The following is a 25205-nucleotide window of genomic DNA, read 5'->3' as shown; positions in this document are numbered from 1 at the left end:
ATATGAGACCCCCGTCATCCTGGTTATCATGAATGATAAAAGGAGAGGATCTGTCCCACAGCAATGGGACAGCTAGTGATTGCTGCAGTTTGGAGGGAGAGGTAGTTAAATCCATTTTGGTGAGGAAGAAGTTAACACATGGGATAACTTCTTAATTTTCTTCCTGGCAGATCATTCAATACACATATTGTGAAAAGAAGGAAACCCTACCTCCTCTTGTTCTGAGGTTAAATGACTACTGTGGCGCTCTGCTTAGAAGGCTGTTGGCCCCCTCAATACAAGATCACAAATGAAAGGAATGACCTTCCTGCAGGGTGAACTGAGGTTTGAACTTGCCCACATACTCCTTAGGCTCAGTAGCAACCACCAAGGGTTTGGATGGTTCCCTGCTCCACTACTCATGGGCTGCACAGTCAGCCTGGGAGCACAGACAAGGCTCCCACTGTCCTGGAATTTGTGTCAGAGCCAGCCACCACAATCTAACAATTTTTACTTGAAGCTTCTTCTCCCACATGTGAGTGCATGAAATTCAAGTTTCCAGTAAATCATAAGCATGTTGTTTCTGAGATCCACTACTTCCCTGGATGTGTAGTATGGGTAAGAGAAATAAGAACAAAATTCATCAGATGAAAGTAAGAAAATCTCAGCAAAAAGTGCACAATTTTCCATAGGATCTCATTACATATTACAAAATTGACAAATGACACCTAGCAGGTTTAAATTACCCTATTTATCTAAGCTTCTCTTTCTTCATTCATCCGTTGTAGCATGTGAGCCTGTGAAGAAGTGAGCAATGCCCATTTCCTGCACTGGAGGCTATCAGTGTCTCCATCTTGCAGACTCAGTTGCAGCTGAGCCAAGTACTTATGACAAATAGAATCACATTTTTTTAATTGTCTTTTTTGCTTCTTTTTTTTTAAATTTCCCTTTCTGCTTCTATTTTTATTTTCCATGTTCTGCTTTCAAGTTCATTTCTTTCCTGTTTTATGTGCATTTCTCACCTTCTCTCCAACTTTCCAGTTCCCTCATTTCTCTTTTTCCCCTTCCTCTCACATTCACATCTACTTAGAGAAGCATTACAATATTAAAGTATTGTTAAACTACAGAATTAAAAGCACAGTCTGGCTCCAGCTAACCTTGGTCCTTGTAAAACCGCTTTACTTCCTGAGAACCACAATTGGAGAGGCAGAAAACATTCAAGGACATCTGTGGAAGCCCCTCCTACAGCATAAATGAGCAGAGGCTCAGTTCCCGTAAATGCAGCACCAGCCTCTGCCTGCAGAGACAGCTGCAGAAATGGCAGTTCATGACATTTGATGAAATAGAAGGAATACTGGATTATGGGATTCACAGTTTTTCTGCATAAATAGAAGAGAGACACATCCTCCTACAGAGCTGGGTTGGGGTTTTCTGCATCAAACAATTTGTTAGTTAAACCACATGAAACTGAGGCAAATTAAGCTCGTGCATACAGTGCTGTGGCTGTGCCTATGTTTATGGTCCAGGTCCTGGAGCCAGCTGCACCCACAGAGCCTAGAGGGATAGACTTTCATGGGAACCAGGCTATCCCCATGTCTGAGTCACTCCTCCTGGCAAGCTCTTGGCTCACCCAACTTAGGCAAAGTGAGATTTAATGTGTAGGCAGCATGAATTATCTGGGAGCTCTGGCTCAAGGAAGCTAAAAAGTAAAGTCAGTCAAATACCATTCTAGCAAAAATGGATCCCCATTGTATACATGGACATTTGTGAGGGCTTGAAATTACCTTTCAGTCCTTAGCAAAAAGGGTTATTGGTCCATAGACAGCAGACATCTTTGAAAGAAGGGTGTTTTTCTTTTAGTACTCCTTGTTTAAGTGGCAGAATATTCTTCAGAGTATGACTAAGACTGCATCTAAACTACTGGGAAGCTGGGATGGAAATTTCAAAAAATTACTTGCATGAGATTCCTGAGGTTTCCCAACTTCATCCAGGAAAAGAACAAGACTGATTTTTCTCACAGAAATGCAAGACTGACCTTCAGTTAAACCAAGATACACAATACCCACAAAAAGCCCAGAAATAAGAGATTAAAGAAAATGTGTTCAAATTTCAGAATAGTCTCTTTCCCAGCATTTTACTTCTATATATGCTTTATCTAGCCTGCACTAAAATTACCACCATATGAGGAAGGGCACTCTTTTCCCTCAGCAGAAGTAATAAACAGAATAAAACCTACTCTGGCACAGCTTTACAACTGCAGGCAGGTAAAGACGTTATTTCCCCCTTTAATCTTAGAAGCAAATAGTAGTAGTGTTTATGGTGGTGACAAACACCCAAATTTAGGTCAGGGGATGAAATAGCTGCAATGATGGCTGACAGATCACATTGTAGTTATGCTCCTCTAAAAAGGCACTGCTGTTGGTGGACATGAAATTGATGTTACACAGATATGTGTGTAAAGCAGCTGATTCTGGACTATCATGGACAGCTATTTCCTAAGCAATTTCTTTATGACAAGAGAGTAGGAAGACAAACAGCAACTATTTGCAGATTTATGTGCTCAACTCATGGATTTTGACATAAAGTTTTGGGGGTTTTGGCATTTTTTGTTGTTGAGCAAGTGAGTGATAATACAAGACAACAGGAACAAAATGTGTTCTTGACCAACTTGCTGTTTCAAAACAACGCTGGGAAGATGCTGACATACCAATATGTATCACTTGTGCAGCAAAACTGCTGAAAGCAACTCAGAGCATCCATTCATCTACAGCACAGTGTCTGCTCCCTGGGTTCCTCAGCAAGAGATCCTGGTTCCAGACTGCAGGCTTCCTCCAGGGGCAGCGGGCACTGGACCACCAAGATGGGTGCCTCACAAGCCCTGGCTTTGTGCTGGTGTCCTGTTGTTTCACCCAGCTGGGCTCTTGGCCAATACAGTTGATGAGGTGGAAGCCACTGAAGAGGTGTTACACCAATAACCCAGGGAAGCACTGGAGTTCATGGGATGTGACTGAAGTGGTCACACAATTGCAATCCAGAGCAAATGTACAAGTGAGAATTTTCAAACAGGAAAGGGGCAGAAAAGGTGTTTTCTGTAACTAATACTGAACAAGAAGTGAAAACTTCTCTTTTACTCAATGCTTATTTATTAAAACCAGAACATTCTGACCCTGCCTTACAGCAAAGCTTAGAAATTTTCATGGTGAGCAAATCGATGTTTTCATGGGCTTTTGATGGTATTGGTGATTTATGGATGGCTGATCCTAAATGCCATTTGCAACAAGCTGGAAAGGGCTGCAAAGCACTGCAGGGCAGTTGTAGGAGAGATATAGTCCATCATCACATCTTCCTTTGTAGGGACTGAATTCTGTATCCTGTGTGATCTCTGATGGTCTCATTAATCTTTGCACTTAAAAGAAGGTTAAGGCAATCTTAAACTCTTTCTGGGGACACAGATTTATTTGCAGATGCTTTTCAATCAAGGATACTTTAGAGGAAGTCCTAAATGTGGTTATCAAATACAATGAAACTCCTCTTGGGAAATGGAAAATATTTTTCAGCCAACTTAGTTGGAAAATCCAGGTCAGGTTTTATAAATATCAAAGACTTCCAGAGAGCAGCCAACTGCTTTCCACTTCCTTGCCACAGGAAATTTTTGCTGACAAGTTGAACAATGACCATTTAGATGAAGTTAATAATAAGCAGGCAATTAAAAATCAGTGTTCTAGGTGCAGTAAAAGTTTCTGCTGAGTGTGCTTCTGTGGTTAAAAAAAAGTCAGCTAGCAGGAGTAACTGGTCAAAGACACTTTAAACGGATGCAAGAGCAGAAGAGATGGCTCTGTCTTCATCCTGGTGGTCACCACCTCTGCCTTGGCTGCACCAGACTAAATAAATGCAAGATCACATAGCAATTTCAATTCAGGATCTGACCCAATCAAAACTGACCCAAAAGAAAAGAAAAAAGGGAGGGCTGGATGAGAAATTAGTTTTCTGCAAGGAGTAGACTCTCTTTTTGGCTTACTATGGGTGATTGTGATTGGGAACTATGGATATCAGCCAGGCTATGTTAGCTTAAGACAACAATATCCCAAAAATATTGCAATGCAAGTAATGAGATGCAGACTAATCCAAGAAACATTATAGATCCTTTAAGATAAGTAAATTCTGAAGATTCCTTTGGAATAGAAAGTATCACACTGATATGTGCTTATGAATGGTGACACTACACTGGAGGTTTTAGAGAGTGTGACAGACTATTCAGAAACAAGAGGACAAAAAGGAGAAGTGTTTTAAACCTATCAAAGGAAATACACTTCACAAAGTGTCTTATTAAACTGTGCAACTCTTTTCCACAGGAAGTAATTGGGAGAGCACTTAAAAAGGAGTCATGAAATGACTGGACTTTCAGACTTATGACTATGCCATGATTTGGAAGATAGACTGAGTCTTATGCCTGCATTTAGGCAATATATATCAGGTGGGGAAAAAGAAAAACCTAACCACCTTAATACTGTAGAAGCAGCTGGTCCTAAATCTGGCTTCAGGGGTGTTTCTTACATCCTCCTGTGAAACTTTGGTTTCTGCTTATTGCCAAAGGTCAGTGTCTGTTTGAATATCTTTCATCTGATCATGGGAATGATATTGCTCCTTATCAAAAAAACAATGATATGTCATGGAAGCCTCTACCATTCATAGTTACAGAAAAATTTAGGTAGGGATGATTACAGGAGATCATCAAGTGCAGTGTTTCACTGAAAGCAGGACAGACTTTACAGTTAGATTAGACTGATCATGGTCTTTTCCAGCTGAATTGCAAGAACCCCCAAGGGCAGAGGTCCTACAGGTGCTGAGGTCCTGTTCTGGCTGCTGAACCACCCTAACCACGCATTCGTTGCTCACGTACAACTGGAACTTCCCTTGTCACATGTTTTGGCCATATCCCCTTGTCTTTGTACTGTTCACCTCTGAGAAGGGACTGGCTCTGTGTTCTCTAATCTCTGATGACTGGAGTGATACTGAAAGGCTTCAATCAGTCCAGAAACACACTTCTCCCTTCTAAGATGCATTTTTTTACCTAGCATCAATATCTGCACCTTAAAAACTTCAAATTGCAAAACAGAGTAAATGGCATGGAAAAGTAAGACTGCATTTGCCACAAAACTTCTCATACTTTGCCTCTTAAACCTGCCATCAGTATATTTTTGAAAAAGCCATGCTTTAACTCAGTCTATTTGTGACCTCTTGATTTCCAAAAATTCAAATTATCAAGAATTAGTTTGGCCAAGCATATTAAATGAAATTTAAAACACTTGCTTATACAATTTGTGTTTGGGCCATAATCTCAGGGTGACCTAGAAGGTGCACTGCACTACATTCCTTTAGACTGCAGACTTCTGTCTCTTTCCATCCTGAGGATGGCTCTTTTAATACACTCAAAAAACATGCTTTCAAGATGTCTGTTCTTGACAGTTCAACTTCAGGAAAGATAACTGAAAAGAGGTATTCATCTTTTAAGTACAGGCAAGGATGTTAATCTGGTGGTTCAGAACTGACAGTTTTTCTTTTCAAGTGTCATAGACTTGAGCTCTGATTACACACTCTTCAGAGGCTCCAACAAAAGAATCTCTTGTTTCATCTGCTTCATGCTACTGGCCTATTGTTTCACATACTCATTTTGATAAATTGTACAAAATGCTACCTTGAAATTGAATTTTTGTCATTAACAGTGGAAACAATACCTATGTAAACACTCTTTTACAAAATTCTAGAAGTTTTTAAAAATGTTCTACCAATTTAGTAGGATTCCAAATATTTCTCTCTTACCTGTTTTATAGTCTTCACCATGTTTTATTATTACTCTTATTAAAATAAGAGTAGGACATTTAACAATGCATCAGCCATTCATTAATACTCTCTGGTCCAGATTTCTACATACCAAAAACATTAGTCTCTCCTATAATCCCAGTTTCCAACTTCAAATTTTTCCCAGGGCTTTTGTGGAAAAGATGGGAAAGGCTTTCATTTTGTTTGCAAAGAACAAGAGCAGGTGTGGTGGCTGGTCTTGCTCCTGCTAGTCCTGAACATAACTGTCACAGCCATCCCCTGCTTCACTGTATTTGAATATTAAACATCTAAGTGAGAGTTCATCAAATATGAAAGCAATTGATTACTCATGTGTACCATGTTAAATACAGTAACTGGCAATAAAAATTGTATGCAGAATTACCTCTTAATAGGTCTTGAACATTCAGCTCCCCAGCTAGGTTGTGGGATCACTGCCAAATCCCTCTCTCCTGCTGTTGACAGCTTGTGGCAATGCTGTGCAGAGTCCTTCACACTACATTCTCTTGTGTCCCAGACATTATCTAGAAATCTAGATAGCTCAGTGTTGAAAGATGGCTCAAACCTTCTCCCACTTTCTTCCATTTTGAAAAGAACACAAACCAAAATAGTGTAAGGCAGACATTTCAAAAGCTCCCAAACATACCACCATAAGATCTCAAACTCAGCAAAGCAGTGCTTCTTCTCTTGAAAACAAGGATGTTGTGCATGCTATGGATTTATATAATTTCAAGTGACAAAATGAACACAAAACAACCCCCTTGCAAGTTACTAAATGCAGTGAAGAAAACTCTGACTCAGGAAACTCCTGAGCTTCAAAGGAGCTGGAGGCTGGGAGTGCATTTAGAGAGCATATTACCGTGCTTGTTGATTTTACAGCATTTTTAAGCGTTCAGTTTTACCTGCTGCTGGTTAAAAACCTCAGCTAGACATAGTGTGGTCATTCTCATACTCTACATCATAATGAACATCATTTCCCTTTCACTGAGTCTTTCTACAATTATCTCGTTACCTTCTTAATTTGGTCTCATTCAAAAATTATGCATATGCATCCATAAAAGACTGCAGAAACCTTGTGAGTGATTCAGCAGTAATCTCACACTGAATTTATCTGCTCTTCCCTATTAAATCAAGCCCAAGGCTGAACAGGTGCCCTGATCATGACTCACATCTACTCACCTGTCTCTCATTTTTGCAGCAAGAGGACTTGGCTAATTAAAAAGGACAACAGCTTTTATAAAGTAGATTTTCATGTTTGAAGAAGAGAATGTTGGAAATTTATAGCTTCTCGTTTTATTGAATTAATGGTGAGCTAGAAACAGGAAGGAAAACAGAAATAATCACACATACAGTCTACAGGTAAAGTGTGATCTTCAACTGCTTGCTACCACAGACACTACTAAACAGAAAAGAGGGAAGAATTAAGTTCTGACAAAAAGTTTATATATACAATAAAATACATAGGATATTTCAGTACATTTGTGTTTTGAACACAGAATTTTAGCTTAGGAAATTACCTTTAGATGTGGAAACACATTCTCCTGCATTCTTTTCATTTCTTTATCTGCTTCTACAGATATACTACTTTTTTGGCTGCCAGACAAAGCAAGCAGAGCCTGATTCTGCCATATTCTTGCTTTTTACTTCCCCTCAGGCAACTTGGGAAAAGTGACTTATGCCAACATTGTCACAATTTCCCAAAAGAAGTGATCTTTAATCAATACAAACAAAATCTTGCTATCTGCACCATCCCTGCTCTGTTATCAGCACCAAGACCATTGTGATTATGAACGAGAACAAAAGCCTCAACAACAATGTGGTGCTGGAACTTCATTTTGTTTGTAAGGAGGAAATTTTCTTTCCTTTTTCCCAGAGCTTATCTACAAAACCTAAATTAGCTCACTAAAATATTTATTTCTGCATGGTTTTCAGATATGAGTGCCTGAATGATTATTCAACAGTGAAGAATCATGCTGTCTTACCTCACTCAACTGTTTTGATGCTTGGATACAAATGAAGGGACAAAATATTCAATTTTAGTTGAGCAGGAAATAAAAAAAAGTAGATATTATTTCAATGCCATTTTAAAAAAGTGCAGTTCTGTTTTAACTCTATTTTATATGTATTTCTGATATTGAAACAAGCAAATGTTTGCCACCATTACAACCATTTGTGGTAATATTTTGCTGTTTGAGCACATTAGTTGAAAGCCAAGTAAATATCACAGCCCTATGCTCTGAAGTTCTCTATTCAGCTGCATGTTAGCAGTAGTACCAAAGGGTCAAGTGCTGTTTTCTGCCCTGTACACCAAGTGCCTGGGAATGTAAAAAGCTAGTTTAATCCACCAGGCTTGACTAGCAAAGAGGCTCTGTGGCTCAACTGGTATCAGTGTCTCAAAGTTACATCACTGTAAAACTGATAGTTTCCATCACTGGAAATCTCCAATAAATATGAATAAACAACATGAAATATAACAGTTGGAAATATGTGGGAGTGTTCAAGACATGACATCTGTGTTGGAACATCATATGCCACCATTTCAGCTGCTGAGAGCAGATGTCCCATATCTGCCTCTCATTCAAAAGGAAAGGAAAAATATTTAAGAGAAAAAAAACCAGCAGCATTAGGACAGATCATTTTAGCTTTTACAGTCATGCACAGCAAAGAGGATTACAGTAAAATGATCTCACTTTCTTACTTTCCTCATATGCTCCTGTCTCTTTTAACACATGGATATAGTATTTATTACTGCAATTTAAAAAAAAGTAATTGTTTTCCTCTTTCAGGTCACATAAGCACCGAGTCCTAGACCCCCCCTATCACATCTCTTTATAAAATATATTTTTTTATTTTGAAAAATAAATATTCAGATTTAAATGTCCCAATTTCTTTGCATTGCAAAAACTAATAGGTGCCCTCAAAGGGTAAATTTTCAACCTGTCAAAAAACTGTTTCTCTTGTTTCATTTGCAATGAGCCTTAAACATAGCAGAACCAGTGAGAGGAACTAAGGACCTCGTAAACAAGGGAAATTTCCCAACCCTGTATCTCACAGTCACATGTTTGGCCATTCTGTGTACTTCAGCAGCACCAGAAGGACTCCTCAGGTGAGAAGAACAGAGGAACAGGCAGGAGATCCCCTGCTTTTGTACCTGGCAGGTACCCAGGTGCTTGGAACAAAACACTACTAAGATGCCTGGCAGCTAACAGCAAAGCACATTACTCTTTTCACAAAAATTTCCATATTTCTGGTAACATAACTTGCACCTCTTTGGTGGCATTTATAGCATGTGGATCCCAAAAGATTGCAGGCTCAAAGGCTGTTGAGCTTCACAACAGACAATGGAACAAGAGAGGGAATTTCCTTGATATAACCACTTCTCTCACTTCTTTCTTAAATGTGAAGTGGCCTTCAAACTGAGTACAGTGTCAAAAACTCTGTCAGGTTTTGATTGCTAAGTTGCATGGTCTAGATAAAATTCAGACTGGTTGGTCTGACAAAGTTTTTTTTTGCCTCATATTGAAAGGTATGTGCAGTGCTGGAGGGGATTTAGAAGAAAACACAAGAATTATTTACTGGTGTAGAAAAGGCCTCATAAATGTAGGCTTCCAACAGCCCTATGTCTTTAGTTTACCAAAGAAATAAGAGATTACTTGATTACAGCATGCAATCATCATTTGGGCAGAATGGTGTAAAAGGACAGAAAAATTGGATTAGGAAGTAGGCCATGTGTATATCACAGGCAGGGCACCACTGATAACCAAGGACAATTGCAAACTCTCTGTGAGGAATTTCCAGATCAAGTCCCTCACAGGGGAACACACTCTGCTTAAAGAAGTTATGTGGTCCAGCACAGCAGCAAGTCCGTGGAGCTGAATGGCCTGCCCCATTCAGAGACACCAGATCATCATTTGGCCTTAAATATCCTGATCAGGCCCTGCTAGTCCCTGAAAACAGAGGAGCCTGCCTCTTCAAATGCAAGGCCACCAGTGTTATCTCCAACAGATAACAGCACCTCTCACATGGAATATATTAACTCTCCCCTTCAGTATACCTAAACAATTATTTGAAAGCATTCTTGGAGATATTTAAAATATGTATCTTTTCCTGTTTGAGCTTTTCATGAAAAAACATATCCTGAACTGACTTCAGGGAGTGAGAATTTGCAATCACCTGTTAAAATCCTGATTCATATGAGCATTCCCCAGTGGTAGTTTTGGGCTAAACTCCTGAAGAGGAAAAGACAAAGCTATGCTTGAGCAAAGATCAGACAGGGGAAAATGCAAATCTATAACGTGTGAAGTGACTTTATAGAGAAACCCTGAGAGGGCCTGTCAGCTCTTTGCTTTACAGACCATTTTCTTGATCATAAAGACATGCCCTGTGACACAGATTCTTACCTAGACCTCCAGGCAGCTCTGAAACCACTTGCTGGGCTGGAGCTGCTCTTCATGACTTTGCCAGGGCAGAGGCTCTGCAAGCTGCTTGATGAGAAACTGTGTAAGGAGAAGCAATATTCCTTCTGTAGTTGTAAATAAAAAGAGAAGTTATTTGACTGTGAACTTTAAACCTTCATAGGACAAGCTTGTACTGATATCACTAAGTTCCCTGGAAAATACCGAGAATCAGACAGTAGGGCAGGAAATCCCCTGGCAAGACTTTGTGATTTCACTGCTAGGAAGCTCACTCCAACACAAGAGCAGCCTCTCCTAAAATGGACACTAGAAATTCTTTCTATTTATTTAACATTTTTTGAGGGGAAAGTTGACCCTGTTGAAATCAAGGGGCAATTCCTACTGACTTAAGTCACTTCACACCTTAATGGAGGTCCTTAGAGGGCAGACAAGCCACGAGGAATTAACATCTGTATCTGTATCAGAAATACTGACAAAACCAACAGCTGAAAGAGTACTGGAAACTTGTGGAGGAATTTCCAGTAAAGACTACTCAAGCACCAAAGCACTATTGCAAGATGGCTCTTATTTCTCTCCCACTCATCTTCCAACCTCTCAGTCCGCAGGAGGGGGAAAAACAGCACAGGAACTTTAATGCCCCTTCTGCAAGGTCTGGCCCAAGGCTGCTCAGAGGAGGAGTAAGAAGGCAAGGCATACCTTGGTGGGTCTCACCAGTAACCCACCAACCCCAGGATGTCTACAGCAGTGAAAGACACTATTTCAGGATGTGATACACTGGCCACTTTCTCTGTTGTGTATCCTGAGGACTGCTCAGCCTCAATGGCCATTCAATAAGGGATGTTGTACAGTACATTTCTGTCTACTCCCTTTTGGTTTTTTTATGGACATTTAGCCCATTATTTTTTCCATTCTGCTTTTGAACCAATTGATACTGTTATGCCCCTGACCTTCTGCAGCAGCTTCCAGTAGATTAACATTCACCCTGTGAAAAAGAACTGTTCTATTTTTTTTAATTTTTTTTTTGTTGTTGTTAAAACGCTTTCTCCTTAGTTTGAATATCCTGTTGTTCTGGAATTGCATGTTTTAGCAAACAGTTTTGCATCTGTTGTTTTTCATCAACTGCTTTCACAATTTGGAAAACATCAGTCAGAACCCCTCCTCCTTCAGCATTCTCTCTCCAAACTGGAAAGTCCCAGGCATTTTAATTTGTCCTGTTTTCCAGACCTCCTTCCCTGTATCTCTCCTAGCTATCCTTCCTTCAATACAGATACCAGAACCTCACTGATTAGGCAAAATGTATGTGCACCAAAATTTTGCACAGTGGAAAAAATCATGCTTTCTGGTTTATTCACAAGACAGCACTGAGACAGGCCTGACATTATTCTGAATAAATATGCCTGGCACCACCTCCAAGAAATTTATGTCATGGGCCTGTCAAAGCTCTCCTCCTCCTCTGTCTTCAATCTTTTCTTCACCCTCCTACTGCATGTTCACATTCCTCCAAGCCAAGTCCACACTGCTCTCCCATTTTTCTGCTACACCCCCACTTTCCAAGCCTCCCTTTCCAATCTAGATAGACATCCTGCATGAACTGATTTACAGCACAAAACACTGCTGAACAAACTATGAAAAAATATGGGAGATGTGCACCACTGCCTCATCCCAGAGGTAGCCTCATCCCAGAGCTAGCACTCACATTTGCATTGCTGTTGGCAGCAGTTGTCACCATGTGTATAATGTAAAGACATATTCTTTTCACATATCCCTGCTTGAGCTTCTTGTGTGCAAGTTTGGAGGGGCCAGGCCCACCTTCCTGGCTTAGCACTGTGGATCTGGCCACAGTGCATCAGGACACATGTCAACATCTCAGCCACAGAGCCTGCACCTCCCACAACTTTGCCTTTGGTGCTGAATATCAGCACCCAGATCAGTCAAAGCACCACTGCCAGTCAGGAGAAGGGAGGTAAAGAGGAATACTACCTCTTCCACCTCTCCTTCCCTCCATCTTGGCTTCTGCACCAGAAGTTCACTATTTTCACAGCCGTTTTGCCAGCTCTGGAAAGTGTGTGGTGAAAGAGGTGCCAACCAGAGTGAAGCATGCAGACACCGGCTCTCTGTTAAAAGGGAAATTGTCAAGCATGTGGTTTAGATTTTCACAGTGAGGAGCTTGGGAAGGGCATTTCTTCAGGCAACAGCTCACCCACCATCGCCGAGGTGCACAGACTTTGCCTGTGTCCCCCGCCTATGCCTTGAGGCTGCCGGCCTTGTTTGTGTCTTTCCCATCGTGACACCCACAACTGCTGCTGCCAAGGACAGTTTCCTTCCAGAGTAATGTGCATTCTGGCATTATCTTAAACAACCATCACTAGGGGGATTTAGTCAAAGAAATCTACTGGTAGTTTTATTTTGCAGTGGAAATCTGTAAAGCATATTTACAATGCCATTATATTTTACAAGAAAGTCTGATCTGGCTCATCACAAAATAACGGAAATCTGACATTGATCTGAGAATGATTGAAGCCAGCAAGAATACCTTAGCAGTACTAGAACTTACAGGATTATAACCCCAGACATTTTTTGAATAATATTTACAATAAAAAGTTTTGCAAATGAGCCTCAAAGGCTTAAATTAGTTTAAATTTGTTAGAAATGCATAGCCCAGTGATTATGTAACTTCACTGAAGGTACAGAGTTTATGGCAATATCAGTGAAAAGAGAACATTTTCCAAAAATTACCACAACCAGATAAATTATATTAAAAAACATTCATGCTGCAGAGTAATACAAAATAAAAATCACCTGATCAGCTCAAGCAATATTGATGTATATATTTGAATTAACAAAATTTCTCTGTACAGTTGCAATAAGACTTCAGTTTTACAAACTGATATTTAGTTGAACATATTTATAACACAAATTATACAACTATGTACAAACCTAGTTCTTCACAGAACTCTTTGTTCAGAATGCTTCAACACAGATGAATGATTTACCAATTTCTAGGTCAGGATTCTAGCTCTTCCTTTAATTTAAATAGCAAAACACTTATCAAAACATGAAAATAAGCCCATTTGCTATCACATGGTACTGTTCTTAAGTCACTTGTTTGTTACCATGTTACAGAAGAGTAGAACCAGTCACAGCAATAAATAAATGTGCTTATTATCAACTAAAGACTTATATTGATCAAACTTTCAACCTGAGTGCTTTTACAAGACTGTAGGATCCATTGATTTTTGCTTGTCTTGACACGTAGATCAAAATTGCAACTGCAGGTACTGCTACTGCTGCTACAGATGAGAATGCAATAATCAGTGGTATCATCTGATCTGGTTCTTCCAATCTTGCTGAAAATGGAGACAAAAGGAGAAAAAAAAGTGTAAATATTCTTTGAATCAGATACATGTGCATCACTGTAAAAACAGTGTTATTCATGACCTTCATTTGGAACATATTTCTGTTTTCATGGACAAAGCATACTTTTTGAGATTTCCTTTACTTTTTTTCTTGAGACCTTCATATTACACATTTTAATTCCTAGCCACTGTCTCGGTCTTGCATTTGCTATGCAAGTTCAAACCTATCTGATATCATCTATAAAGAGGAATACCATGAAATTCACAAAGAATACAAGAGGAATATCACATATTATATCCAGCAAACATTTGGGTACATTTCAACCTCCTGAAATTCATTCTTCAAGGGGAAGACCATGTTTTAAAAGCTCAATATTTAGATTTTCTGTGAAACACAACCTTCTCTGGATTAGTCTCATTGTCCAAGCATGTGGACAAAAATCCAGATGAGAATCACCTGTTGTGGCCCTATCCTTAAAGCTACCACACCAACTCATCTAAGAGAGACAATGACAGCCACACTGAAAGGAGATTAAAATACAGCTTATTCTGAGCAGGTTCTTTGGTTTGATTTTGGGTGAGGGTTTTTTTTCAGGTTAACCACAGTACTTCCACACAAGGATCAGCTATAAAGTAGTTGTGCTCACCTTGACACAAATTTCACTAAAATGCACAAAAAAAATAGGTTTAAGGCAATAGACCCAGCTACCTACAACAGTTATCTCAATCTCTGTAATGCTGTTCCAACCTTACTGAAAATATGAAGTGCGTATATGCTTGTATAATTTTTGGTGACACTGCAGAGTATAAAGTTTCCATTCACTGACGGCAGAATGATTTCTCCTGATGGGCTTTTTTTCAGGACCATCTCTGAGGGTGTATCTGCTACATGTAACAGTGATATTTTCTACTTCTTTAACATTTTCTGATGGATATATTAATACAGTAATATTTTGGAGAGGAACTGAAAAGAAATTCAAGGTAGGATTTAGCAACAAACAGAAGCAAAACTCATGAGGCATCAGCAGCTTTTACATGCAAAATATGAATCCAGTTAATGGGCCCACTGTAGTAGCTGAGCCCATAGCTTTAGACCTTTAGCCCATACTGCTCTGTCACCAGCTATCCTTCACCACTGAAGCCAACAGCAGCTGGCAAAAAGAACATTTTATCAATTGACAGAGTATGTTGCATAATTTTTCCATTATATGGAGTCTCTTTTTCTTTTCTTATTTCAAATCCATGGTTTATTTGTTTGAGTTCATGAAAGGGCACAGACCAACAAACCCAGAGGCTGATGTACTCTTTCAACAGAAGAAAAATAGAAAAACCAGAGGAAGGAGTCCTAGAGCTGCATTTTTTTTCCCACAAGGTTCTGCAATTTTATATCCTGTTTTCAAAAGATGAAGTAGAAATACAAAAAAATTTGAAGCAGCAATTATTTTATGCATCTGCTATTTTGGACAGAAGTTTTCATTAGCATTAAGACCCTATCACATATGATAAGAGCCAATGCAAATCATGTCAGATTTTTTAAAGACCATTGTTAATGAAACTGAAGAGATCACTCTGTGTAAGACAAATCCTAGTATGAGCTCTGCACAGCAGTTATATTAACTAACCTTTGACATAAGTACTATGTGCTGAGACTGCTCCCCCGGTTCATTAACAGTATGTATGTGTATTTTCCTGCATCCCTTAGCTGAGCCCTGTCTGTGGTATATTTCTATCTACTGTTTCAAGGGTTGTGAACCCATCACCAACTTTCCTTTACAGGCTAGTCCTAAGAGATGTAACATCTGCAGATATGCAAGGAGTAGTAACACTTCGTCCTTGTTTCGCTTTGCTGGAAGGGGAAATCAAAAGTGTATTTTTTGGTGCAGTTATAAAAATAGTAAAGAACAGGGAAGAGAGCTGAATTGGCGGCAGAAGTGATCCCTAAGCAAGACACTGTTGCTATGCAATAGGCAGAAGCAGCAGAGCTAAAGCAGAGAAGTCTGATTACTACTGAAAATGAAACTTCGCTTATTCCATGTAAGTTGGGGAATCAGCATTTCTTGTAGCTTAAATGCAGCTTGTAAGAGAAGGAAACAGAGTTGAAGCTTAGGGAAGAAGCAAGAAGCTGCTTCTATAGAGCAGCTTCAGCATTTACTGTCTCCTTGAATCTTTCCTATGCATATATCCACTGATAGGCCTGCTTGGAAAGATATTTCCTCCCAGGCACTGCATACCTTCTTTACCTCACACATACACTTGGCAGTTGGAAGGAGTGATGGAAGCCCCACCGACTTAAGAACTTTTCATAATCTATCTGTATTAAGGCAGACTTCACACTTCATTGTTTAAAGCTTCCTAAATCACTTAGTGACATTAGGGCCACCTTTTAACTCCATTGACATCAAAGACACAATTACCTCATTCTTAAAAAAGAAGATCTGGACCTAAAATACATAAACCAAAAAACTTGTTTTCCGTCTTGTTCTACAAACCTTGAACATATAACTTCACAGCTTTTTCTTCCTTGCCAAATTGATTATAGGCTTCACATTCATAAAGCCCCAGATCTTGGCTTTTCAAGTTCCGTATAGTTATAGTTGCATTTTCTGAAATTTTCTCAGACTCCCCGGTGGCCTTCTTTTTCTTCCAGGAGATCACAGGAGCTGGATTACCAGAACTAGTACATTTCATTGTTACAGTTTCTCCTTCTTTAAGAGCAGCAGTAGGGAAAACAGTGATCATTGTATTCTTTGGTCCATCTGAAAGGAAGAGTCCTATAGTTAATCATCACTGGATTTTTTAGAGATGAATCCAACACGTCTTATTGGATACTAGATTCTCACCCTCCCAAAGCTAATTTCTTTTTCATTCTCAAAACAAAAGTAAAGCACATGGTATCAGAGTTTCTGTACAAACCCTCCATAGCCTAGACATTCTAACCAAATACTTCTAACTGTGGAGATCAGTTTCTCACTCATTCAGATCTCCACTAAAGACTGTCATCACATTAATGATTTTGTGACTTTGTTTTGTTCATCAGTACTGCTCCTTTCTTTGGGAAAGGCAGAGGACTACGATGATTCTTTGTTCTCACAGGGTTTCATTTAATTTGATGGTTATATTTAATGACTGAAGAACTTACTAATTATTTTTGAATGACTGGGAAAACTTTACACATACTTACATTTCACATTAAGTGTGATTTCACTTTTACTGTTCCCATACTTATTTTGTGCTACACATTCATAGTCTCCTCCATTTTGGAACATCACAGATGGAAGAAGAATACTCCTGGCACTGTAACGCCCTGCGTTTGCATTATCAAATTTTCTCCTTAAAATAATCTTGGGAGGAGGGTTACTTTCAGCAGAACATTGTATAGAAACATTTTCTCCTTCCTGAACTGTTGCAGAAGGTTCAATTGACAGTTTTGTAATGACTGGAGCACCTGCATGACAAAAGAAAAGGCTGTTAGAGCAATGCAAAGGTACCAAAGATGGAAAAGGTTTTAAGAAAGCAAGAATTGCTTGCTCAAGGATCTGTTTATTTTGGATTTTACCCCAGCCTCAATCTAAGACTTTTGGGTCTGTCAAAGCAGTAGCAGTCAATATCAATCAATCAATCAATCAATCACACGATATTACAACAACAATAATATTATTATGTCCAAAACAGTTTTACCATTAAATGCCTATTAAATGTAATGCTAATGACTAAAACTATTAGTTCAAAGAAGGAGACTGTGATGTCCCTGTGAAACTGGTATGCACATTTCACAGAAATAACAGTGTGTGTGTCCCTACCACTTTCTTAGATTCTTTTCTGACTTTTAGTGTAGTATTGTGGGAAATGTATTGAAATGTGTATTCACAACAGCAGTACTGAGAGAATTAGCTGAAAATTAAATATAGAAAGAAAAACTACAGGACATGAGGAACAGCCTTAAATTGAAGCTGAATCCTGAATATGTAACAAGGAAAGCCCCATATTTTCCTAATTTTCAGTGTTTCAGCATCCTCCAATCTAACAGAGGTCAGACCAGTTAGGTACCAGTTAGGTACTGGATAATACAAGTGAAATTCAAATAGACTTGTACCTTGTATAATAATGTCCACAGTTGCTTTCTCTGTTTTGTTAGTTACCAGATTAATTACTTCACAGATGTACCGTCCTGAATCGTTGAAATGGACACGGGGAATAGAAAGAACATTGTTTTTTATCAGATGCTGAATGCTTTCTTCAGCCAAATATTTACTCCAAACTATTTGTGCTTGTGGATTACTCTGAGTCACACAAGTGAGGTTCAGAGAGTCTCCTTCCATTGGTGAGTTGTCTGGAGATGCAGTAATGACAGTATTTTGTGGACCAACTGTAAGAAAACAAAAGGAAGACAAGATCAGTATGTAAATGAATAATGACATGCACATCTCTAACACTAGCTTTTCCAGAAGTACATGCCACATAATATCAAGAAAAAAAAGAAAAATATGTATCCCAGTAGCACAGTGGGACCATTTTTCCAGAATTATTAAGATGTTTTGCTTGCAGCTTTGAAAGCTGAACTTGCAAAAGCCCTTGTACAAAAATACTTACAATTTGCATTAAGTTTCTGAGAAGATGTTCTTTCTTTGGGTTCAAAATCCATATCAGCAATTGGTAACCTGGCCACACAGGTAATCTCTTTCCCAGCATCTTCAGCCGTGGGATGAAATGTATATGTCACAATTTTGGTCTCTGTATTTGTGCTGTCATCTTCCAAAAAATATTTCTCATGAAGAACATGTTCATCTTTCTTTAGGAGAACTTCCAGGTGATCAGAAGGATACACATCAGGAATTTTACAGGTGACAGTGGCTGGTTTTCCAGCAACTAAGGATGGGCTGATCTCAATGATAGGATCACTGGGGAAAGCTAAAAGAATAAAATCAATTTCTTTAGACTAGCAGAGAAGAACAGTAGAAGAGCAAGATCCAGACACCAAATATCTTGAGTTTAGAGGTGCTCAGAACGTGACATTCTATCAAACATTATTACAAAACACATCTTGATCTGAAGACCTACAGATCCTTTATCAGCAGTACATATACTAACAGGAAGTTTATTTGTATAATTGTTGAAAAATTATCACAAAGGATTAGTAAAATTCAGCATGGCACCTAGGCAGTGATACAGCTGCTTAACTATAGCCATTCAGAGCAATCCATACACTAGTGCTATCCTGTTTGCTGTGCTGGTAGGTTTAGACATCTAAATTATTCTCCTGCAAACTACAAAGGCTTTGATTTTTATTCCCCCAGCTCTAGGAATGCATTCAAGCAGTGCATGCTTTGGCTTTTAAGAATTACCAAAAACAAGAATAAATAATGCTAGTATATACAATCTTCAATGCAGAAAGCAGAAAAGGGCTAAGAAAGGGTCCTGAACAGGCATATAAAGGAATCTCAGAAGGAAGTATATGTTGAGCTATAACACTCATTATCCTAGAATTAAAAGTTAACTGATAACCACAATATCTAAAACAATTAGTGAGTTTTCTATCAATATGTACTATTTGAAGAGAATTTTACATTTTTACTTACAGTAAAGTTCAACTTTGACACTCTTCTCCTTTTTCCCTCCCTCATCACATATGACAGTACAAAGATAAGAATGAGAATTCACAATGCTAACTGGATTCATAGTCAATGTAGAATATGTCCCGTGGCTGCTGACTTTTCCTCCAAGGGGGCTGTCCATCTGTGTTCTCCAGGAAAAACTTGGTGATGCACAGCCAGTAGTATTGCATGTGAGTACGAGTGTGCCTCCAATCTGTGCCACAATTCTCTCAGCAGGTATAATTTCCATTTCAAAAGCTTTAACTACAAAAGGGAAAACACACATCAATTCAGCAGCTTTCTCAACTTTTATCTTCCTATTTCTTCTCATATTCTACTGTGACATGAGGACTTTATGCTTCATTTCTTTATGGTTGCGTGGAAGTTAAACTGATAAAGCTCATACAGTGGTTTACATATCCAAAACACCCCATAAACATGGCTATTGTCAAAGACAACACACACTCAGATGACTGACAGTTTTCATTTATAAAATTGCATCAACGAAATTTAAATAAATGTATTAGCACAATAGAACTTTTTTGTCAGGTGGATCTGGTTCTAAAACTTCGTAACATTTGAGGGGAGACGTAGCAGGAAGATAGCAAAGACAATAGCAGAAACACTTTCAACAGGACATTTAGTTCCAAACTTGCCTGCTACTGTCAGGAATGACAGTAAAAAAATCAAGCATTCAGTGATATACTGCAGTTGTCTCCTAGACTGTCTTTTAGCAAACTCAATAGCAAAATGACTGAGTCATTGCAGAGCATAGAAAAGCTCAAAGTAAATGTCAAAAAAAGCTTCCTGACATTTTGACAGAACTACTTAATTGACAGTTGTATTCACTGAAATGAAAAGGTAACTGGAGAAAAGAGAAATAAAGATCAAACAGTAAATTTTAGGTCAGTTTACATTTAACAAAGTTTTAAAAAATAAACCAAGCACCACCAACCCCCACCTTCCCCAACTTACCAGTTCTTAACACACAAAAAATTACTAGCACAGCCTGGCTTGTTCTTCCCATCTCTTTAAACATTTATAATTGCTGTTACTAGATAAAGAAAGTAAATTCAAAAGTTTACTTTCTATTTTCTGTGAAGAAGCACTGTGAGATCTTGCTGCTCTGCCACAGTTTATTCCAAGTGCTCCAGCTTGCTCTTTATAAAGGCTCTCCTTGGTGCAGAGTGGGAAATCCCTGGACGGGAAAATCCAGAGCAAGGAGGAAGAGACCCATATCAGGCGGTGTCCGTTGGCTCAGCGCCCTCTGCTGCTTTTGTGACAGCCCAGGAAAATAAATAGTAACGCTTGCAAATACAGTGCCTACTGCATTTCAAAAAATCTGTTTCAGATCTGATCCTGCAAACAACTGATAAAACGAAAGAACATGCGTAAGTCCAAGTAATTGAAAGCAAGTATATCTCAGATAAAAAAGTTATTCAAATTTGTTTTTAAGGAAAATATTTTTGTGGGATTGAGTCTTCAGAACAATTCCATCAATGCTCAGCTCTGTAAATAACATTACATGACTCAGTATTTCCTTTGAAAACTGTGCTACCACTTTCAGAGGTGTTGTTAATCATGTTCCTAAGTATTTTTGATCTCTAAAAATGAAGGAATACATCAGATAACAGAAGTCTGGAGATCTGACTTAATCAGCTTGAGTCAGGCTGATACTCTTCAAATTAATGGAATTAATTAATATTCCCAATGCCACTTTGCAGTGGATATACAAATCCAGCTTGGAATATTTCTGAGGACAACTCATGCTGGTTAATATGGCAGTGATGTTAGGGAAAAAAGTAACATTTTCAGTGTTTAATTTTCAGTTGGAAAATGCTATGAATGCAAAGAATGGATAAAGGTTTCTAAGTCTCAGTTGTTTATTTATTCAACTACTTAAGTAATTCAGGTACTACAGAGGGATCTGGACAGGCTGGATAAATTGGCTGAGGCCAATGGGATGAGGTTCAATACTGTGAAGTGCCAGGTCCTGCTCTTAGCTCACAACCCCATACAGCACTACAGGCTTGGGGAAGAGTGGCTGGAAAGCTCCCCAGGGCAAAAGGACCTGGGGATGCTGATTGACAGGAGCTGAACATGAGCCAGCTGTGCCCAGGATGGCCCGTGTCAGGAATAGTGTGGCCAGCAGGAGCAGGGCAGGGATTGTGCCCCTGTGCTCGGCACTGGTGAGGCCACACTCGAGAGCTGTGCCTGCTGTGGGCCATCACCTCAGGGAAGGGGCTGCAGCACAGCTCTGAGGAGCAGCTGAGGGAGCTGGGGTTTATATTGATAATAATAATAATATTAATAATCATCATCATCACAAAAACAAATGAAAAATCCACTCCAAGACAATCCAAGAATTACTCAGAAGACAATAAAACAGGGAAATCTGAAGCATCTAGAAATGCCTAACCAAAAGTCACTAAAACTAAAATTCAATGAAATTGCTACAGTAGATTCTACCATAATATTTTATTTTTATTATCACCATCATATTTTTTTTGTTGGAGGAGGAGAAAGAGGATGAGGAAAAGGCAAAGACAGAGGTGGAGAAAGAGGAGGAGGAAGAATAAAACACTCTTAAGTATCACAAAATGCAAGCAGAGTACTGTTCTGGAAGTACTGCTATCAAATAAAAAAAAATCCAAGAGCTAGCCAGGATAGGAAATAACACATCTACACAATGGGATTTTAATGCAGAGAAAATGGTCTTCTTGAAGGAAAGTGTACTCTCTCACTTAAGTTGCAAATAACTTTTAAATCATAGTCAGAGAAAAGCAAGAAATGAAACTCTTCTGCTTGGACTGCTTAAATAATCATCAGAAGCTAAGCTGAAAGAGAAAGGGCACTATTTCCTTGTTTCTGGGAAATCAGTTTCTAAACAGAAAAAAATTAAACATAGGAGACGATATCTACATACTGGAAAAGTTTTAATCAAGTCCTTAATCAGATAACATGAAATAGGAAATAACTCTGATCCTGGTCTCAGTAAATTAAACTGGGCAGCTGCCATTAACTTTACTGGAGCTGGATCCTTACCAGAGGGACTACTACACTGAGTCATCAGACTCAGACAGTTGAGGTAAGAGCAGAGTTAGCCAACAAATATTACTAAAGGAAGTACAAATCTTCTAAAAATCTAAAAAGTTTTCAAAAACTTTCTCTTTACACAACTTCAAATGTAAGCCTTCTATGTACTTTAAACAGAATATGTACATTACTCTTGCTCCTACTACCCTCAGCATCAAGCTCAAAATAGGAAGATGGGCACCAAGTAGGGTTATTTTCAGAACTGTCTGTTCTGGCTGGAAACAAAGAGAGATCAGCTGACAAGTTTTAGCATTTGACCTTGAGAGTTCAGATAATCTAGTTTTTTATTCAAACAGCACAGAGGAGGATGCTGGGGGTAAAATAGGGGATGCATCTACACCCACAGTGAGATAAGTATTATAGTACCAACTGGAAGAAATCTTGACACATGCAGAGTGTAATAAGGGCTGGAATGAAACAAGTATTACAAGAATATTACTAAAGGCAAAAAAGATTAAAGGAATTAAGCACTGGGATGTAACTACATGTTTTTCAATACATCTAGTAATCAAAAGAGACTTCTAAGGCTTTCATGGACAAACAAAGATAAAGCAATTATGTGTTGCAAAAGAGAGTTTGGAAATTCTGAACACAATTTTTGGCCTGGCTTAAGAAAACACAAGTGTCCTTCAGGAAACTAAAATTTACATCAGATTTATCTGGAATTTAAGAAAATAAACCATTTCAGAACTGTGCTAATCATTTGTTTTAACTCCTACTTCTGCAATCCTATTAAATACCTATATGATGCATTTATTAGCTTCCTCTAAGAAAAAGAGATAACAAGTTCTTGAAATCTTAATGAATTATTTGAAAAAAATGCACATTATCCAACATATTAGTTATCCAATGCTTATATACCTTTTCCTGCATTTTTTCCTCCTGTCTTATGGAAGCTATTAGAGGAAAACTGAAAAGCTAGCCTTTTGCAGAATCTGGACTCTTAAAACCTTCACCACTGCTTTTGTGATTTATGGCCAAGGAACTATGGTGAAGAGAGAGAAATTTCCTCTGTCCTTTTGACAGAGGAAATTTAAGAAAAAAGAAGGTAGAAGGAAACTCATCTGATCTGACATCCCACTGATAGGATGCAGCAAAGTCTGACTCAGCAGTTCTTTAGCCTCATATCAGAGGTGTTCCAGCAAGTCCATACTTAGGTCCACCATTCAAACTGCAGCCCTCACACATCTCAGGAAAGATATTCTTGGGATATGCACTGGGGGTCTGAGTGAAGAAAGCCTCCAAGTTTTGGATGCTTTACAGAAGCAGCTGGGATGAAAAGCTTCCACCCCACGCAAAGAGTGTCTGATACCTCTGCAGGATGATTGTGCCTAAAGAAAAAGAGCCAGAGGACTGTGCTATAACTCAAATGAGAACTAACCTTGGAGAGAAAACTCTCATAAGCAAAGAAGGAATGCCCTTCAGGCACCACATGCAAGGTAGTACCTTTAATATGGTCATATCTTGATAAAGTAACTGCAAAAACATAAAGCTGGAGGACATGTATGAAGACATGGCTAATACAGTAGGAAATGATCTGCCAGCCTCAACATTTTCAGTTCTCAGTAACTTCAATAGACTGCTCTATGGGTTATACACTGTCTCCTTCCTCAGAGCACCTGGATTTTTGGTTCCCAAAGCTGCCCCAAAACTTTGCTTCTCCTGACTCCCTCCACCTGCTTTGTCACCACCTGACAATAATACAATCTCTGTATAGCCCCAAGAGGGGGAGGAGAGCATCACTGACTCCCTATAATTTTCATCTCCGGATGGGAAGATGAGATCTACATGCACATCTATTTAAAGGGTTGTGTCTGTTTCAGGAATTGTAACTTTGTACCTAACTACAAAAAGAACACCAACGCATTACCCTGTAACCCACATCACACCTCACAATTGTACTCCACATCTCACTTGTCATCTATTGCAAGAAGAAAAAGAAAAATCTTAAGAAAGTTTTATCATCTGCTTCTTTTCCTTTTCTGGAATTTCTTAAATACCATATGTAAAAATAAATGCATCTACTTCCTCCATTATCTTTCTCAGGCACTAGCTTCTCAGTTAGGACACTTCCTGTCTGGTTAGTCTGAAGGCAACCAGAACACAAAGGTGCCAAATAAAATAATACAGAAGTGTGATGACATGCACAGACCACAGAATAGCTAATTTATTATTTTCTTCAATTTAGAGGCATTGTCCACTTCACAGAAAGAACAAAAATTTTATCTAATAATAAATAAAAGCCACTAGAGAAAAAAGCCCCTATTTTTTATCTTAGTCTTCTGTTACTGGAAAAAAAACATGCTCTGGAAATTCCAAACTTTATTTCTAAGAAACTGAAAGTATGAGTTTAGTGGTGCTGGATCTAAAAATGAAACTGTTGGATAGTGTTGAAATCCACATACTTTAAGTGCCAAATGCTGTATTTCAAGCCAAACTTTTTTAGTTTGGATAGCTGTGCTCCTGTTATCTTCACAGTGACATAGGTAAAAAGAAGTTTCCCTCCTGAAATATTATCTAGGGTATAACAAGAGTCAAATTCAAATATGACTTGAAGTATTCAAAATCTCTTTGGGAATTCTGAAGTAAGACTTCAGATTCACTTTTATTTTGATCTGTATATACCAAGGCATGTCAAAATAATTTGTTCTCACAACAAAAAAAAAAAAAAAACCCAACAAAACTCATTCAAAATGGACAGAGTGAAAAAATAGAGTAGGCTTTGGGTCAACATGCAGATGATAGCTAGAACTTAGGATATGGCAAGGTAAAGTCAGATGAAAACATTTAAGAAGGAATATGAGCAAGTTACTTAATTCCCCCAATGTTCCACAGGAAATTCTAATACCATTAAATCTTGTTGTGTACTTTATTAAGGCCAGTATTTCATATGGTCTGAAGAAGTGTATCAAGACAGTGGTGGAGAACTT

General features: G+C 38.7%; 1 protein-coding gene and 2 long non-coding RNA genes across 10 annotated transcripts in view; 1 reads left to right on the top strand and 2 right to left on the bottom strand.

The window, feature by feature from the left end:
• Positions 1 to 3009: 3009 nt before the first annotated feature.
• Positions 3010 to 6968, bottom strand: LOC135305015 (uncharacterized). The gene is made up of 3 exons (XR_010366292.1): positions 6830 to 6968; positions 6203 to 6395; positions 3010 to 3860 (listed from the first exon to the last, which is right to left on the bottom strand). It is a non-coding gene; the product is annotated as an uncharacterized LOC135305015 (long non-coding RNA).
• Positions 6966 to 8645, top strand: LOC135305016 (uncharacterized). The gene is made up of 3 exons (XR_010366293.1): positions 6966 to 7176; positions 7472 to 7658; positions 7750 to 8645. It is a non-coding gene; the product is annotated as an uncharacterized LOC135305016 (long non-coding RNA).
• A 3961-nt stretch (positions 8646 to 12606) lies between these two features.
• The window catches only part of VCAM1 (vascular cell adhesion molecule 1), a 41573-nt gene continuing 28974 nt past the window's right edge, over positions 12607 to 25205 (bottom strand). For 4 of the 8 annotated variants that reach the window (XM_064428077.1, XM_064428076.1, XM_064428074.1 and 1 more), the window contains 7 exons: positions 20155 to 20548; positions 19165 to 19443; positions 18179 to 18496; positions 17682 to 17954; positions 16770 to 17033; positions 16078 to 16344; positions 12607 to 13579 (listed from right to left, as the gene is read on the bottom strand). In XM_064428077.1, coding sequence (XP_064284147.1) covers positions 13419 to 13579; positions 16078 to 16344; positions 16770 to 17033; positions 17682 to 17954; positions 18179 to 18496; positions 19165 to 19443; positions 20155 to 20218 — 1626 coding nt within the window. In that variant the 5' untranslated portion in view covers positions 20219 to 20548 and the 3' untranslated portion in view covers positions 12607 to 13418. Of the gene's footprint in view, positions 13580 to 16077; positions 16345 to 16769; positions 17034 to 17681; positions 17955 to 18178; positions 18497 to 19164; positions 19444 to 20154; positions 25195 to 25205 lie in introns of those variants that run through there. The other 4 variants (XM_064428080.1, XM_064428081.1, XM_064428079.1 and 1 more) reach the window with 3 other exon arrangements.

Source organism: Passer domesticus, chromosome 7 (assembly GCF_036417665.1).
Source record: "Passer domesticus isolate bPasDom1 chromosome 7, bPasDom1.hap1, whole genome shotgun sequence".
In the NCBI taxonomy this organism is placed as follows: Eukaryota; Metazoa; Chordata; class Aves; order Passeriformes; family Passeridae; genus Passer; species Passer domesticus.
Note: the sequence above shows the minus strand (reverse complement) of the source record. Positions and strands in the feature narration are given on the sequence as shown.